This window comes from Gymnodraco acuticeps, unplaced genomic scaffold (assembly GCF_902827175.1).
Source record: "Gymnodraco acuticeps unplaced genomic scaffold, fGymAcu1.1, whole genome shotgun sequence".
Lineage (NCBI taxonomy): Eukaryota > Metazoa > Chordata > Actinopteri > Perciformes > Bathydraconidae > Gymnodraco > Gymnodraco acuticeps.
Genome location: NW_022990375.1, coordinates 3,890 through 21,499, shown reverse-complemented (window position 1 = coordinate 21,499; position 17,610 = coordinate 3,890). Strand labels below are relative to the sequence as shown.

Genomic DNA, 17,610 nt, shown 5'->3' with positions numbered 1-17,610 from the left:
TCTTTTTGTCGCTGCTTTTAACTATTCACATCTCACACTGCACTGTTATTCATGTTTTATTATCTTTGCTTTTTAATGTTTATAATGTGTTTTATGCTCTTAATGTCTTTCATTTTTGTAAAAGCACTTTGAATGGCCTTGTGTTGAAAAGTGCTTTATAAATAAATGTGCCTTGTGTCTCTCTCTCTCTCTCTCTCTCTCTCTCTATCTCTCTCTCTCTCTATCTCTCTCTCTCTCTCTCTCTCTCTCTCTCTCTCTCTCTCTCTCTCTCTCTCTCTCTCTCTCTCTCTCTCTCTCTCTCTCTCTCTCTCTCTCTCTCTCTCTCAGGAGCAGATCCATGTGCCGGTCTATCACCCGACGCCCAGCCGGTCCCGACTGGCCTCTCAGCTGACGGAGGAGGAGCAGATCCGCATCGCTCAGAGAATCGGACTCATCCATCACCTCCCGAAGGGGGTGTACGACCCGGGGAGGGACGGCTCTGAGAAGAAGATCAGAGAGTGAGTAGAACCGCTGGGGGGTCACACTCGAGAGTGGGAGCTACACACAGCAGAGATCAGGGTGTCTGTCTGAAACATGATATAATAACATTATGTGAGTCACTGTCTGAGAACAGGAAGGAAATGAATTCAAGTTTCTGAAACAACCTAATAAAAGTGTGAGTGTAACATAGTGATGTCCAAAAGCGAAATCGGGCCTGTCGTGGCTTCCTTCCTTGTTTTTCTATCAAGCCACTAGACGCCTTAAACACAAATGTTTTACCCGTTTTCTTTCCTTTATATTACTTACAGTTGAAGAGGTGCTTGGCCTCCGATGGATTGAATGATATTATGCGATGGGTTTGCTCAAAATAAAATAACTTTTACACATGCAACAAAGAAAAGAGGCCTTTACAAGAGTCAAAACAAATAGAAACTCCAATAAAATAACAACCACCAGGTATTCTTTCTTTCTTGATAAGGCTTATATCACTTAATAACTTAAAGGGTAATTGGACGGTTAAAAACTGTTCCTCAACGGCGTCTTTCTAACAGGTTGTCCATCACTGTCCCTTTTAGACAGTGGCGAACCATCAGGGCCTTCAAGGTATTCAGAGAATACCCTGGAACACTCAGATAAAACTAATTGTGTAATAAAATGAATAATTGAGAATGGTATCTGTGTTGTTGATCTGTAATATTACAGTGTTACGTTGATTTGTTTGTCCTTCTCGGACCATGCTCTACGCATTTCAGTGGTTTTGTGTTGGAAAAGAAAGCAACCAATCAGATCTTGTTCTGGGTCTCTGGGTAGAATATCCTTCAACAAGGTATTCTACATCCTTGATCGAATGCCCTGGCCGTTGCACTGAATGAGAGCGTACGTTTGGACTGACAGTTTGATCAACCAATCATATATTGATTTGTAGCCAATGGGCGTGTTCTTTCAGAGTTCCCCTCGGTTCCAGGGTATTCTAGAAGGCCCGCTAGTTAACTGGCTCGAGACAGAGGATCTAGATGAATGCGACGAAGCAATTCATGCCGTTTTTTTGTTTTTAACGTTGAAATGACAAGTGCAACAGGTGAAGATGAAGTTGTTGCGGAATTGTTGTGAGTACCCTTTTCAAGACGACAATTCAGTGAAAAGACGGACATTATAATGCCGCGGAGGGGGGGGGGGGCGGGGGCGGGGTGTGTGTGTGTCTACAGAAGGTCCAGTTGTGATAGATACGGTTCACCACTGCTTTTAGAGGAGGCGCCGTGGGAATTGTAGTCTTTGATAGTGTGTTGACTACAGACGTCACAATTAGGTGGCCTTTCTTATAAAAACAAAACTCTGGCTCCAACAGGGCCTCTTTAATTGAACTATGCACCGCAAACCATTCAAGTCTATGGAGCTTCATGCTCTTTTTTCTGTGCGGTCCAATCAGCCCCTAATGACATGTTTCTGTGTTCCCTCCCACAGGTGTGTGATCTGTATGATGGACTTCGAGTACGGAGACCCCATCCGGTTCCTGCCCTGCATGCACATCTACCACAAGGACTGTATAGACGACTGGCTGATGAGGTCCTTCACCTGCCCCTCCTGCATGGAGCCTGTGGACGCCGCGCTGCTCTCCTCCTATGAGACCAACTGACACACACACACACACACACACACACACACACACACACACACACACACACACACACACACACACACACACACACACACACACACACACACACACACACACACACACACACACACACACACACACACACACATCTATATTCCCACAGACACACCACAGGGTTTTCACACATACACTATGCACACAGCTTACATCTTGCAAACCTGTATCCTGGATTATTTAGGTGCTGATATAAAAAGTGACATTGTAAAATGTTCGGATGAACTGTGTGTGTTTGTGTGTGTGCCGCACAAGTCCCCCAGTTGACCTGCTGGACAGGATCGAAGGTGTTTTTTGTGTTAAGAACAATGAGGAAGCAACGTGAAGGTGAAAACCCGGAAGTGAAAATATGGGTTTTCCAGTGTAAAAGGAAGTAAGATTTTCTGATATTATTAGAGTAAGGATTACTTTTATATGCCGGAAACAAACACGTCGACCAGTCACACACTTCCTTTATTCATTTTTCATCATGGATGTTACCAGAAAAAAGGAAGAAGGACATCCGTGTTTGTTTTACTGCTTAAGCGTGAGTAATGATTAATGACACACCTTCAAGATCTGCGCGACGTGTCTGAAAACTGACACCACTTGATGCAAAAACTCCTACAGATGTTGGAGTAACAGAAAAGACTGCAAGAGCTGGACTTCAGACTAAAGACTGCAACATAATATATAACCAGCAGACACACCACAGGCCTCATGGTATTGCTGTCTGCCTGCACATCTATTAAAAAAACAATATTGGTGGTGGATTGATAGATCGTCCCGTGGGTTTGTGAAATCTGTCCTGTGTTTGTTTTGTCGGTCAGAAAACAGTAAGGGCTTCTTTAAACCACCAACAACACAGACGTGGCAAAAAAGGAAATAAGCTTGTGCTTTAGTCACTAATGTGAGACTGTTGCTGTGAAGTATGTATTAGGTCAGTTGAAAGCAATAATGTTAAAGGTGGGGTAGGTAAGTTTGAGAAACCGGCTCGAGATACACTTGTTGTTATATTCCATGGAATGCTCTTAACATCCCGATAGCAATGAATATCTGAAGTGCTTTGACAAAAAATCCATAACAAAATGTCATCAGTGGAAGCCGTGGTCCTGTAAAAAGCACGACCAATCATCTGAGCCGGCTAAAGTAACTGGATGGCCTACCTGCCTGTCAGCCTTCCATCTGTGCACAAACTTATCTCGTGCCCTCATTGGTCATGTGCGCGTTCGTGTGTGTTGGAGGAGGGGCTCTGTAAGGAAGTGGCAGATTTTTTCCGGCTGTGTATTTTCAAATTCTAGCGCACTCGAGCTGGTTTCTCCAACATTACCGACCCCACCTTTAACTTGTACCTGATGTTATTGCTTTCAACTAACCTAATACTGTAATCTGTTGATATAATATATTTAATTAAAATCAACATTTCAGTGTCGAGTCACAGTGAGATTACTGACCTAAGCACCAAACCATTGATACAAGCCAGTTATATTTGCACTTCTGATTTAGACTATGTACCATATGCATTCAGAAATAATGTCAGAGTGGAGTATCTCCTTTACCTACACATTCTCATTACTATTGCGATGATTTGAAAAGAAAGCCTTGGCATATGTTGTGAAACCGAAAGCAATCATTCGCGGAAGAGTTTAATCTTAACCCATAATCTAAATGCTTTGTTTTAAAATGTCGTTGCCCAAGTCTACCAGTTTACCGTTGAAGCACAAAAGACAACGTTTGCCCTCCTACGTTGAGCAAGCAGAAATTCTTAATCATTTATGCTCCTCGCTGCATAACGGGCACGATACAGATCCAACACAGTTTGAAAACATGCCTTCGTTGATCTGTGGGTGCATGTGTGTGTGCGATTGGAGTCGGCACCTTCCTTTCTTTGCACAACTCTTTAACTATGTAACTCTTTATGTTGTACACTTTCCTCCGTCAGTAAGATCTTCATGGCCTTAGGTTACATGTCAGTGACGGTTGACATCAGCTGCTAAAATGTGGAGTCCAGTTCACTTTGAGAAACAAGAAGATGCACAGGGGGAAAACACAAATACAAGTCCTTCCATCAAATTCGTAATCAAGTAAAAGGACAAAAGTAACGGCATCAAAATATACCTAAGTACCAAAAGTAAAAGTATGGCTCATTTCAGAATCATATAAAGGATTTTATCATTTTTATTCATGCATTATTGTGTTTATCTCTTTAATGTTGCATCTGTGAAGATATGGTTTTATTTAATTATTTAATTTACGGCTGGGTAACCTACAACAAATACACAATCATTTATTAGATGAAAATCTATTTGATTAATTTCACTCTTCTGCAAAGCTGTAAAACAAAAGTAGTAAAAAATACAACATTTGACCAGAAAATGTAGTGAAGTTAAAGTATAAAGTAGCATAATGTGGAAGTTGAAGTACAAGTAACTTACATTTCTAAGTAGAATACTGTTTTTTTTCAACCTGGAAACAATGAAGTCTGTGTGTCTGGGTTTTAGTTTATTACCAAAGACACATCTGTTAATCTTCACTACAAGGCAAATAGTCATGGCGACTCAAAAGTGAAACTGTTTTACTAAAAAAACTAAATGGACAAGCATGTGACTTTTTGGAAATGCTTCAGTTATTTGTGTTCTCTTACAGCTCAAAATTGTTCCGGTAATCTCCAGACAGACTTATTTGTTTAAAAAGCTCCACACATACAGGAATAATGATTGAGTGCTGTTTTATGGTGGATTTTCTGCTTCTAATAGGATTTAACATCATGGTTTGCTCATATGTGAATGGGGTGTGTTTGTGAATGCTTGGTACACCTTTCCTTGTTTGAGAGCATTCATATGTTATGTAATGTAATACTGGAGAATAATAAATAGTCATTGCAACAGAACATAACGGCTGCTTGGTGGTTTTTGTTTCACAAACTGACATGTCGTACAAGTTGATAGAACTCTGTAAATACCAAATAAATAAACTTGTCAAAAAGTGTTTTATCATTTTGGGCTCAGATATTTTTTTTATATCATAGGTGGGACGGAAAATGTCCTCCAATTCTTGTCTTCAATATATTGCATTTGCTAGTGCTTTGGGTAAACAATCCATCCACACATATTCGTTCTTATTATACATCCATGTGTCAGACAGTCGGTCCTGACTTCACCTGCTGCACTATCTGACCGGACTCAACGCTGTTTGTGTCCGTCATGAAACACGCTGTTTATAAGTAGGCCTAGTTGGGTGGAAACATTCACTGATAAACTGCACAACAAGAGCTATTATCTCCATACATGTGTGACCAACTTCATGGTTACCCAGACCCGGCGTCATGGGCGGGCCCGCCCATCCAGGATTTGGGCCCGCTGTTTTAATCAGGGCTGAATACCACATTTTTATTGTTTTATTATTATGTTTATTGTTGTTATTTGTAGGGCTTTGTCCTAATATTTATTTTTGTATTAGTTTAAATAATTTTTTTATTTTGCTAGGAAATTCTGAATGAAAGGCTGCGCGCAAGACTGGTTTTTCGCTGGGTTGAGTCGTGTGGGTTTTTGAGTGAGATGCGGCACAGCAGCCTGTCAGTTAGTTTACTCTTGCTAGTGGTTCACGAAAGGAATATGGCAACTCAGCGCCAGATGCAGCACATTAGAAGAAATCAGTTAGGCCTACGTTACCAACGAGCAAGAAAGTCAGCTAGCAATCAATTATATTTTGAAGAGAAATGTAGGCCTACTCTCAAGCCGGCTCTCTCACAAACTCCTGCTCTGTGCGCAAGCAGACCGCTGCACAGGCTCTCTGCCTCGCTCAATCTCTCTCTCTCTCCCTTTCTCTCCATCGCTCACCCTCACTCCACCTCTCCACCCTGTGTGCGTCAAGTTTGCCTGCGTGCTTGCCCAAGTTGGCATAGCGTTACCAATGTGCCACAAAACCAACCAATAGATACATAAGACCGTCAACAGCCTTATGGCAACCTAAAACCCTCCCTTTCAACAATTCACGAGCGCCTCCCTCCTCTTCCCCCGTTGACAAATCGCGAGCATCTAACAGCCCCCCCCCCCCCCCCCCCGTTGACAATTCAGATTTCCCGGGAAATGTAGTGTCGTGGTGGGCCCGCCCTGGTAAAACAAATGCCCGCCCAGAGATGTAAGTCTACCGTCGGGTCTGTGGTTACCTCGTATTTGTTTACATTTAGGATCATTTACTCATGTCCAGTCTAGAAAACGGTCAAAGTTATGTATTATTACATGGACTTTTGCTAAAACTAAGCAGCTTATAAACATCAGATTTTAAAACGAAATTATTTATTATTTACAAAAAAGATATGCCATAAAAGATTTTTAGAGTTTTATTTTTATTATTTCTAATCCAGGAGATGCTGATTTTAAACCGTTGTTACGAAAATGATGGCATTTCCTGTTTCTACCGGAGATAGAGAGTTCGTCTCAAAGCTTGCTGCTGTTCTGAAACCCTCCGTCTGAAAGAAAGGAGCCTCATTCAGAGAGTGACTACAGACAGTTCACTCCATCACGGGGTGGTGTGGTTTGGAATTGAGCCACAGATCCGGGTGACGCAGCTGCAGCAGAGAGAGCAGCGAGCTGTCGAGGGAGTTTACACAGAAACAGAAGGCGATTTCCGGTGGTTAACAGCACATTGGACCCACCCAATACATTCTTATTCATTATGCATGTGTGTTTCCTCGTACGTGTCAACCTACCTGGTAATAAACCTGCTTCTGATTCTGATTCTGTTTCTGATTCTCATGGTCTCATCTCAGTTGCTGGTAAGTGAGGTCTGTTTCTTATTATAGACTTTCTCTCTCTCACACTCATTGATAAGAATGGGAACAGCCTGGAATTCATTGCAGTGTTTTATTAAGTCAGATTGTTTATGCATTTGATACATATATTTAGCTTTTACATTCACATTACTCTACCAGCAGAGAAAGAAGGAGAGGGGGTTAACACGTTTTTGTTCATCTCATGATTTTCAATACAGGGGTAATAAAAATGTCAGGGTCCCCTTTTTAAACAACATGTATCCTATCGTTGATAACATGAGTTGAAGTCATGCTTCTTTGAAATGGGGTTACATTACTTTATAAGACAGGAAAAGTGCTGTTTGATTCAAATTGAATAGATTTTAGGTGGTAACTCAATGGATATAACTCATTAACTTATTAAGTTAAACTTGTTATTTGATGGGAAAGGACTCAGCTAAATGGATCAAATTAGAAAAATAGGAACCAATGTCCTATTTGCTGAATAATGCAGGCCTCCCCATGTGATACACAGCAGCTAAAGTGACACTTCCTGCTCTTTACAAACAAGTGTGAGGCCAAAGACCAAATAAAATATATCTTTATGAGAATAAATCATGGCCATGCAAGAGCATTTTTGTTTATTTTTGGGGGCGGTGGTGGTGAAGTCGATAGGGACTTGGCTTGGCAACTGGAAGGTCACCAGTTCAAGTCCCGGCAAGACCTAGTGCTTCCCTACTCTGCTCCCCGGGCGCCGTTCAAAATGGCAGCCCACTGCTCCTAACACTAGGATGGGTCAAATGCAGAGAAACAATTTCCCCACGAGGGAATAAAAGTCAATCTTATTTTATTACAAACATGTGTCTCCCGTTTCTCTCAAAGCAGGAGATGCAAATGTACAAAGTTTTCCCAATTGCATTCCCAAGAATCAGCAGAAATGCAGAATGATTCATCTTCATCGTCTTCATCTGCTTCGTCCTTTAGTCTGTGAGAGAGAAGAGAAAACAAATCTAAACACATCTAAATCTTAAACAGTGTGACAATAATGCAATACTTAAGTGCAGCAATCATATGTGCATCGTTATTATAATGGTGTTGTGACTTTAGATAACCCTGATAAGAATGTGTTGATCATGAGTCATGAACAAAAAGGGGATTTCAAAAATGAAAGCTCCACCCTGCCCTGGCTCTTAAACAGCTGAATAGACAGTGCTTTATTATTTTAGAGATTTCTGGTATTCTGGTAGAACTAGTTCCCTAATTAGACTTTCTAAAAGTCCTCAGGGACTCACTCAAGTCTCCTGCACAATATCTCCACATCCTGCCCTCTCCTGTCTAGTCTTTGTCTTCTCAAGAAGTTACACAATAACTTATGTTAACATGATATAATGTGCTGTAGTTGCAAACCAACAGTCACTCCGGGACACCTGAGAAGCTGTTCTGAAATGGGCCATTGTTCAGAATGAGTGCTTTTATTTTTTTACTGTAAGTAGGCCCACATGCTCTGATGGCTCCGACAGGTCAGTTTATTTTAAAGATGGGTCGCAGCAGCAGAATACCAATCCAAAAACGTCCACTAATGCCGAGCCAGGAAACAAGGTGTGTACGTCTTAGCCACAGTGTAACGTTAGCTTAACAGCCGGTAGAAAGACAACACACACACACACACACACACACACACACACACACACACACACACACACACACACACACACACACACACACACACACACACACACACACACACCGGGACACACAGTTGGGGTTAGTGTGAAACCGTGTGTGTTTTTATAATAAATAAAGTTGGGTTTTGTTTCGTTTTCAATATAGGCTACTTTATAACACGCTTGTATTTCCCATATGAATCCCTGTGTGGCTGGTAGGCCTACTGATTTCCAGAAGTGACTGTTATGTTGTAATATCATCCCGTTTAACGCTGATGGTGTCACAATGAAATTATGTTTGAATTTAATGAATCATCATTAGAGGTCGTGTTAGGTCACGCTTTCATGTTTGACTCGTATGCATCAAATACATTATTACCCTTGTTAAAAAAAATAGGTATCAGTAGCCTCAGTCACATCACGGCTGGTCTGTGGAGATTACAAAAGGGTTTTAGCCTCTTTGAAAACCTGCCATCGAAAATGAAAGTGTTCTCGATTATGCTTTGAAAACACTGCTGTTTGATTCAGTGTCATTACAGAAATTACGCTATTTGTTCCAATAACAATGATTTAAAAAACGTTAAAAACACGTGCTCCCTTTTGGCTCCTCCGTGGAGGACTAGCCTACTGCAAATATTACATCTCGTTTGACATTTAATTATTTACAAAGGCTAATGACAAAAAGTGAATATATGTTTGGGGAACATCCCAAAGCCTGCAGAACCCATAGTGACTTTGTTATTCTGTTTTACGAGTAGCCTATCACTAGCTAATTATTGTGCCGTTGATTCGATGTGTTTGCGGAACAGTCCATTATTATCTGGAGGGGGATACCAGACTCACTTTAAAAAACGCTCGGTTTTGTCATCATCGACGTGTAAGCCATACTTAATTATGTGTCCCCGCTTATCAATTCGGCAGCTGATATACATAATGTTATTCCTCAATTTGATTTAACAGTTCAAAGAAGCACCCTTTTGGCAGTTAGGAGGCCTAGTCGTGGGGGCGGACTGGGACTAAAAATCAGCCCGGGGAAACTCGACCGGCCGACCGGCCCAACTCGGTACCGCTAATCAATTGTCAACGGGGGGGTACCGGCCTCTAGGCCGATATATTGGTCTGTTTTATTCTCATTTCAATATCGTATTCATATGATATATCGGTTTATCTGTTTAGCAAGTATGGGCTAACTTAAATGCCATTGCGCTAACCAAAATGTGCTTAAATCCCCAAAACATGAAACTATATTTCTATAGTTGTCTAAACGTGCTCACACACACACACACACACACACACACACACACACACACACACACACACACACACACACACACACACACACACACACACACACACACACACACACACACACACACACACAGGCATATCTGCTGCCCCTTCAGGCTACAGCTCATAAGGTAGGCCTTTAAACGGGCTATAGCTGTTAATTCAGAAACCATGTTATACACTGTATACTAATGCTGAATCTTTATTATAGCTACTTCTGATTTAGACCCACATTCAGTATAAGCCTCATGTTTACCTTTTCACCGTTTCAATTTTGGAGTGACAGATCTAAACGAAATCTCGGCATGGAATGTAGTTTTTAAATTAAGAACCAATTATGCACCGTCAACAGATGCTTATATCGGCCGCTCTCTAACACCCTAAACCGTTATAAAATACTGACTACTTTATATAGGCTATAGCTATACTAGCCTTTTTGGGGGGCACATTTTTGATGTGGAGAAAAAAATAGATTTTTGAAAAAACACATGCAAGGCTTCTATTTCTCTTTCAGAATAATACCACAGCTTGATAAAGCCTGCTATTTTTTAGCATACAAAATACAAATATAGGCTTATGTAACATATATGTTTGAAAATTATGCGTTTTTTAACCCTCCTGTTTAACACAATATCTATATAAAAGTGGTTAATCGGACAGATTTAACCCGAACACGACAGGAGGGTTAAAAAACAGATTTGGATTTGTGGACAGGAAGTTATTTTATTGCCAGACATCAAAGCAGACCACCACTCACTTGAGCTCAAATAATCCTCGATGTATTTGGCCGCCTCCTTGTGCGCCAGCTGCCCGGCGTTGTATCCCTCCGCGTTGCGGGCCCGGGGGTCTACGGTGAGAGGGATCAGCAGCCGGATAACCTCCAGGTTTCCCTCCATGGTGGCCAGGTGCAGCGGAAGGTTACCGAGCTTATCACACAGGTTTACATCTGAGCCGCATTGCACGAGCTTCTCCACAGAACCGATGTAACCGGCGCGCGCTGCGTCGTGCAGCGGGGTGAGCCCCAGGACAGGGTCCCGGATGTCGAAGTCGGCCCCCGCGGAGAGAAGCGCCTCCACCACTTCGACACAGGCCCAATTCGCCACCTGCAGACACACAGATGAGAAACTCACAATAATGAATTATCCATTCAATTAACCAGTGGTGTGAAGTACATTAGGTAGGCTATTGCACTTCAATGTTGGAGTAGGCTACTTGCACTTTACTTAAGTTTGTATCATGAGGGAAGTGACTTTACATTTACTCAAGTAATGTAGGCCAACTTAGGTACAGGTTTGAGAGACTATTTCAATGTTTTGTTTCTTACTATACTAAAATGGAGGTATTACTTTACTTGAGTATTTCCATCTCATGTTTCTTTATACTTCTGTACTCCACTATAGTTCAGAGGTAAATGGTGTACTTCTACTCCACTACATGTATTTAATACCTTTAGTTAGGCCTACTTCACAGATGTGGATGAATGATGTGAAATCTAATCAAGTGTTGAATCAGACTTTAGTTCCACCTGGAGTAAATCCACCAGCTACCCTGCAGTATACAAAGTACTTCAGACTAGCTGCACCTTCACCAGCTTTGAGAACACTTTATAGCCTAGCGACAGGAAACAAACTAAATCGCTGAGAGGCTGCTGAGGCCGGGCCTGTTTGATATTATGACACGCTAAAAAGAGTACTTGCTGAGATCAAAACTCTGTTGAATTGTATTGTAGTTTAATGAAAAATACGTGGTGATCACATAGACATTGTAATAATAATGATCAAAGCAATCATACATCTTGCGGTCAACAAAAAATACAACGGCCCTGTGTCACCCTCTCTTCCACACACACACACACACACACACACACACACACACACACACACACACACACACACACACACACACACACACACACACACACACACGAGTGCCGACCCGTATCCATGTGTGACCCGAGCCAACCAATCAATAGTGATCAAACAAATATCTGGGTGCATTCACACCTAATAGTCCGCTTCTCTGTTGCGCACCAGATGACAGTTTGTTAGGCCCTACATGGTTTCATTTTTCAGAAGGTTCGGTTTGCGTTCGGGCAAAACTCAAACGGACTATAAACTTTAAACACAAGTCATGTGCACGGAAATGCTGTTCAACCATTGGTCAGACATTAAGGGGGTAAAAACGCAAATCCCGGCCATTTCTACCGGAGCCTCCGCCATGGAGCATCGGCACTTTCGGCAGGTTATTCTCATGCAGCTGTTAGTCTGGAGATCAACAGACTCTAGCGGCCCGCGCATATGATTATATAATCAGACAACGTCCGTTAAAAAACATTATAACACATATAATGAGACGTTCTGCAGTCAGGAGGGCGTTTCACCGACGACAGGTGGCTCTGACTTGTATATAGTTGACGGAGAATTTTGACTTTACACGACACTGTTCAACACTTCATTCTGCTTCACTCTTTAACTAAACAACCGCGGATGTCTTGAAAGACTCTTTCGCTAAAGATTTTGAAGACCTCCGCGTTCTTGTGACTCGTAAATACTACGCTTCTTATGTTTTGGTTGGACTGCGTTCACACCAGCAATGATCCGCTCCAGAGTTCACTAGCAAGCGCTCCGAGACCACCTATTTTAGCGGACCAGAGTCCGGTTGTTTAGTTCACTTAAGAGGTCTCAGACTGTGTTCACACCGACCCAAACGAACCAAGCGGCGAAACGCACCAGGGTTTGATTCAACCGGACTATACAAGGCAGGTGTGAATGCATGCACCTACAGTCTATGGAATGCACCCATTAAAACAAAACACATTAGGCTACTATACATGTGTCATGGCTCCTACATTAATGATCAATCATTATAAAACATATCATATATATTATTCTGAAATGGACCAATTTGCATAATAAGTTATTTTACTATACGCTTATACTTTAGGCCTACTTCAGTAACATTTTGAATCAAGGACTATAACAGAGTATTCCTACACGGGTACTTCCACTTTCTACTCCACTACATGCATTTGATAAAATGAGTTACTTTACAGATTCAAATGATTAGCAAATACAAAATATAAATAAACTAAGAAATAAACTAGCTATATGGTCAAATATCCAGCAGCATACATCCACTAATTATAAGCATACCTCCACTTTTATCAGCTGTGATGACCACATTCTTGTTAAAAAAAATATGAATCCAGTAATGTAATATATATTATTCTTAAATGGGACATTATGTAAAAACGTTCCCTTTTGGAAATGTGAGTATTTTGATGCCAACACTTTTGTACTTTTACATGAGTAAGATTATGATTGCAGGACTTTTAACAGAGTCATTTTACACTGTATAATTTGTAATATAACTTCAGTAGAAGAGTACTTCTTCCACCACTGAAATTAACGTATAATGGAAATACAGATACAAGTTTATAAAAGTAAAGAGTGGTTTGTTCTCTGCCTTGGGTCCATACATAATTATAACAAAGGGACAGTCCAGAGATTTAGAGGCTTAACTTATACAGAGGCATGCACACAAATTAAATTTTAAAAAAGAACAGGATCAAGAGGTGAGATGGCACTTTTTTTCAGCAGCCATCTTGTTACAGGCCGGGTTCCCCATTTCCTCAATTTTTATAACTTTTACACCTTAAAATGTAACATGCATTTCCCCTCATAGGTAACTGAAATGGGATTATTCTTTATTTTTTAGCATCAAGTACGAAATAAACACCAGAAATACTTTCCATTGTGAAACTGCAGGTGACAGGATCTCATTGTTCTATCTTCAAAATCACTATTTCCTTTGATGAAGGTTTGCTACAAATTCCCCAAAACCTCTCTGTCCACAGACTTCCTCATATAGCTGTTTAAAATAGCTAATAACATTACATTACATGTCATTTGTCAGACGCTTTTATCCAAAGTGACTTACATACATTCAGTATGTGGGCAATCCCCACAGGAGTACTTTGGGGGGAAGTGTCTCAGGGACACAACGACATGCTGACTGCAGTGGGACTCGAACTTGCTATCCCCTGATTCGAAGTCCAGCACACTATCCACTGAGTAATAACTATTACCAAATAATAAACACAATTTACTGAATATAGTTAGATAATGTCAAACAGCATGCATTTAACAGTACATTATAACAAAAATATGATGAAATGTATTCAAGTTCTTACTAACCTGCAGTGCAGTCCTTTTGTATTTATTAAATCCATTAACTTTTGCTCCTTTTTTCAGCAAATCCGTCACTTTAAGTTTCTTTCCACAGGCAGAAGCTGTGCAGAGTTGTTCGACAGACATTTTTCTCAAAGGTTTAAGCTGTCAAGATTTCTGACAAACTGTGAAGAAACATGAGGTTTTCCATATCAAGTAATGCAAGCACCGCCCCTCACCCACACACATGCCCCTCACCCACACCCCATCCTCACATCACCATCCCAAAATGCACTGTCCTCACTCTACTCACTCTGCACTGTAAATCACTTTTTAAAGCATTGAAACTTGCATATAAAATATTTTTATGGGGTCAGAATGTATTTAATTTAGTTTCAAATTGGTCAGTCTTCTGTCACTCTTTCTCCCTCTCTCTGTGCCTAAATGCAAAGAAGCTTTATTGGCATGACCAATGTAAATTAAGCACATTTGTACAAGGAGTTTGCAAACAGCCAACAATTATTTGACCTCTAAAGGTAAATATAGAAGCTGAACTGATGAATATCTATCAGCTGATAAGCTGAAAACATGTACATTATTATATAAATAAATAAAACTATAATATTATTGTAAAAGAATAATTAGAACAATTACCACTTTGCTCATTAAGTCATAAAGTGAAAGTTAATTATTGAAATTGAATGTACATTAAACATGTTGCAACTTTCCTGGGTTACGGTCAGTTGCAAGCCTTTTTTCTTTTCAAATGTAACCTATATTGTGAACAATCTGTCATATGTATCTTGAAATGTTATGCAATAAGCACACATATGTAAGTTTAATATATAAAACGTTTTTTTTCTCTAGAGCAAAATAGAGAGAAATGCATAAAGTGTTGCATAAACAGAGGTGTCAAACTCAAGGCCCGGGGGCCAAATCCAGCCCGCAACTTCATTTTATGTAGCAAGAGCTTGCAAAGAATATAATATTATATGGTCACATGCCGATTTACAGAAGCACGTTGCCCATAAACTACATGTCCCACAATCTGCTTCCAGACGTATAGTTATTAAGTTATTACCCTATCCCATAATAATCCAATGCAGAGGCAATAATGTAATATAATACATTATTTTATGTAGGCCTATATTATATATTTATATAGCCTATGTATATTTATATAGTTACAACTGGCCCTTTGAGTGCAACATAATGCTGATGTGGCCCGCGATGAAAATGAGTTTGATACCCCTGGTTTATATATCAACCTGATCTCACCAGAATGCGTGACTCCACCACGACTCCTTAGTCCTTACTCCTCATTGCCTGGTGGAGTCACTAACTTTGTTACATTTACGTGTCGGCACCACGCAAACAACCCCAATGCAAAGTGAATGAGGCTCCTTTGTCCAACCTGATCTCACCAGAATGCGTGACACACAATGCACTGTTTTTTGAGAACAAACATTGGTAACTAATGCGCCATAATAGGCCTACATTCTGACGAAAAATACAAATGATTATGAATACAAATAAAATAAAAGAAGCCTCCCGTGAGTTACTACAAGCTATAAAATAGATTTTAAAAACGTTTTATAGAACACAAAGCTCACTGCAGGACGTTGTAGAAATGAGTGTGTGCACCACGACCAAGACCTCATTCACTTATTGGGGTTGTTGGCGTGGTGACTTCACCAAGCAATGTGTTGTTAAGGAGTCGTGGTGGAGTCACGCAATCTGGTGAGATCAGGCTCTTATATATATATATACACACACACACACACACATAATATAGGTCAGGCAAGGTGAGCCAGCATGGTTGGCAGAAAGCAAATTAATCTATACATGCACTTTTTATTTGTTGATTTAGCCCCGGGGAATAAAATCTGCCGTTTATCGTTTAAATACATTTAAATTGTGACGCATGTTCCACTAAACTCAAGATAAACGCCGTTCCTATACAGAATGGTCCAATGTGCCACATAAAATATAGCTGTTTCCAGGTTACTTTTGGGTCAACGTTACACTGCAGAGGCTCAATAATCGAGGGTTGCCTACCCGTGGTCTATGATAGGCTACAACACAGACTATAATAACTTCATTATACAGTGTATGGATAGATGTTTGAAAGCAACCCACCTCACTTTAAATGTTAATAAATCCATAACAGCCTTCCTCCATGTCACTTGATATTAGATCCTTCCGTGTCCATCGCTGAACAAAGCAACATAAAAGTAACAAAAACAACATAAATATTTAAATAAATGTACAAAATCGCTGCTTCTATAGAAGCAGCATATAATACGCATATCATCGAAAGTTTTTATGTAATTCAAAGTTACTTCGCGCTCATTTTCAAATGCGTTTGCCATCATTGGAAAATGGCATTCGGCTGCCATCATGAGTTGAGAGATATTACAAAAGTCAAGACGATCTAAAAACAAAAATGGCAATATTGATGTCAAAGGTAAAAACCGACTGAATATGCGATGATCCTCTGTGAACTATCCGAGTTGCCCATAATCCGAGTAGCCCCATTTAAATGTTCTATGCCCTGAACACGTCCCGTTGAAGAGATCCTGCTGTGTCATCATCTGCACCAATGATAGTGCTTCATTTCCTCACAGATGCTATTTTTGAATTAGCCACCAAAAAGAAGAAGGCGTGTTTTTGCTCAACGACACCAGGCGGAAGCTTATTATGGAGCGTGATGGTGAACCAAACGGAATAATCAGAGGAACTGATCTTGTTTGAGTTATAGTGAAACCTGTCAACAACCACAGACAAGAATATATATTTGTAATTATCTAAATGATAACAAAGGCTGAAAAAACAGGAGAAGCCTGTCTTCCCTTGGTCTCCAGGAGAAAACGCCACTGTATATCATATATAGGCCTATAGGCTACACCAATATTTCATAGTTTTGTGTGTGAAATAGATCGCTGCAGTGAACACGACTTTATGTATTTGTTTATGGTTTATTTGATATGGAGGGATGCAGTATACATAGAAGTACAGAGAAGAAGCAACCCCTATTTGTTTATTTTATTTCATTTCATTTTGGCCCCATGGCAGAGGAAAATATAGAGTTAATGTGCGGAGATTATAATGTCCCGTTTAATAAAATATGTATTGTTTTATGATGCTAAGTTGACAAAATAATCACTGAGCTATATTTTGCTGCACTCAAGCATACATCTGAAGACACGAGTTGTGTCCCCCTTTGGCCACAAGGGGGAGCATATATTTTGTATAGATGTTGCAACAGAGCTTTGGCAATACTATATGTAACTGAGGTCATGCTAATAAAGCCATTGTATTGAATTGAGTATACCTTTAAGTGAGCTGTCAGGAGGAAACAAAGGTTCGCCATTACTCTGCTGCTGAGAAAGGCTGCACAAATAATAATAATAATAGATTTAATTTGTTAGCGCTTTTACAGGTGCTCAAAGACGCTTTACAGATATAGTGAAGGGAAAAGAAAAGTAAGGAACAACAAATAAATATATAGTTAAAGTTAAAGTCAAATAATACAAAAACAATCACACATTAAAAGCCAGATTGAAGAGGTGAGTTTTTGTGAGTGTGTTGAAGGTGGTGAGGTCAGTG

The 17,610-nt window shown here is 40.3% G+C and overlaps 2 protein-coding genes across 2 annotated transcripts; one reads left to right on the top strand and one right to left on the bottom strand.

Moving 5' to 3' along the window:
- Nucleotides 1–321: 321 nt before the first annotated feature.
- On the top strand, nt 322–2,366 carry LOC117551472 (RING finger protein 11; the record flags this gene model as incomplete). Its single annotated transcript, XM_034224384.1, has 2 exons — nt 322–497; nt 1,942–2,366. Coding segments are annotated over 2 exons (348 nt in total), but the record flags the coding sequence as incomplete, so codon positions are not given.
- A 4,622-nt stretch (nt 2,367–6,988) lies between these two features.
- On the bottom strand, nt 6,989–16,451 carry LOC117551473 (cyclin-dependent kinase 4 inhibitor D-like). Its single transcript, XM_034224385.1, has 4 exons — nt 16,344–16,451; nt 16,146–16,215; nt 10,590–10,935; nt 6,989–7,866 (listed from the first exon to the last, which is right to left on the bottom strand). Exons 2-4 carry the CDS (start codon nt 16,164–16,166, stop codon nt 7,862–7,864), a joined length of 372 nt encoding a protein of 123 aa, XP_034080276.1. The 5' UTR covers nt 16,167–16,215; nt 16,344–16,451; the 3' UTR covers nt 6,989–7,861.
- Nucleotides 16,452–17,610: the final 1,159 nt, after the last annotated feature.

Excerpts from the sequence above, each read along its gene's own strand:
- LOC117551473 (XM_034224385.1), bottom strand. The coding sequence starts at position 16,166 with ATGGATTTATTAACATTTAAA. Across the intron at positions 10,936-16,145 it reads TGGATTTATTAACATTTAAA|GTGGCGAATTGGGCCTGTGT; the intron begins GTGAGGTGGGTT and ends GTGTGTCTGCAG.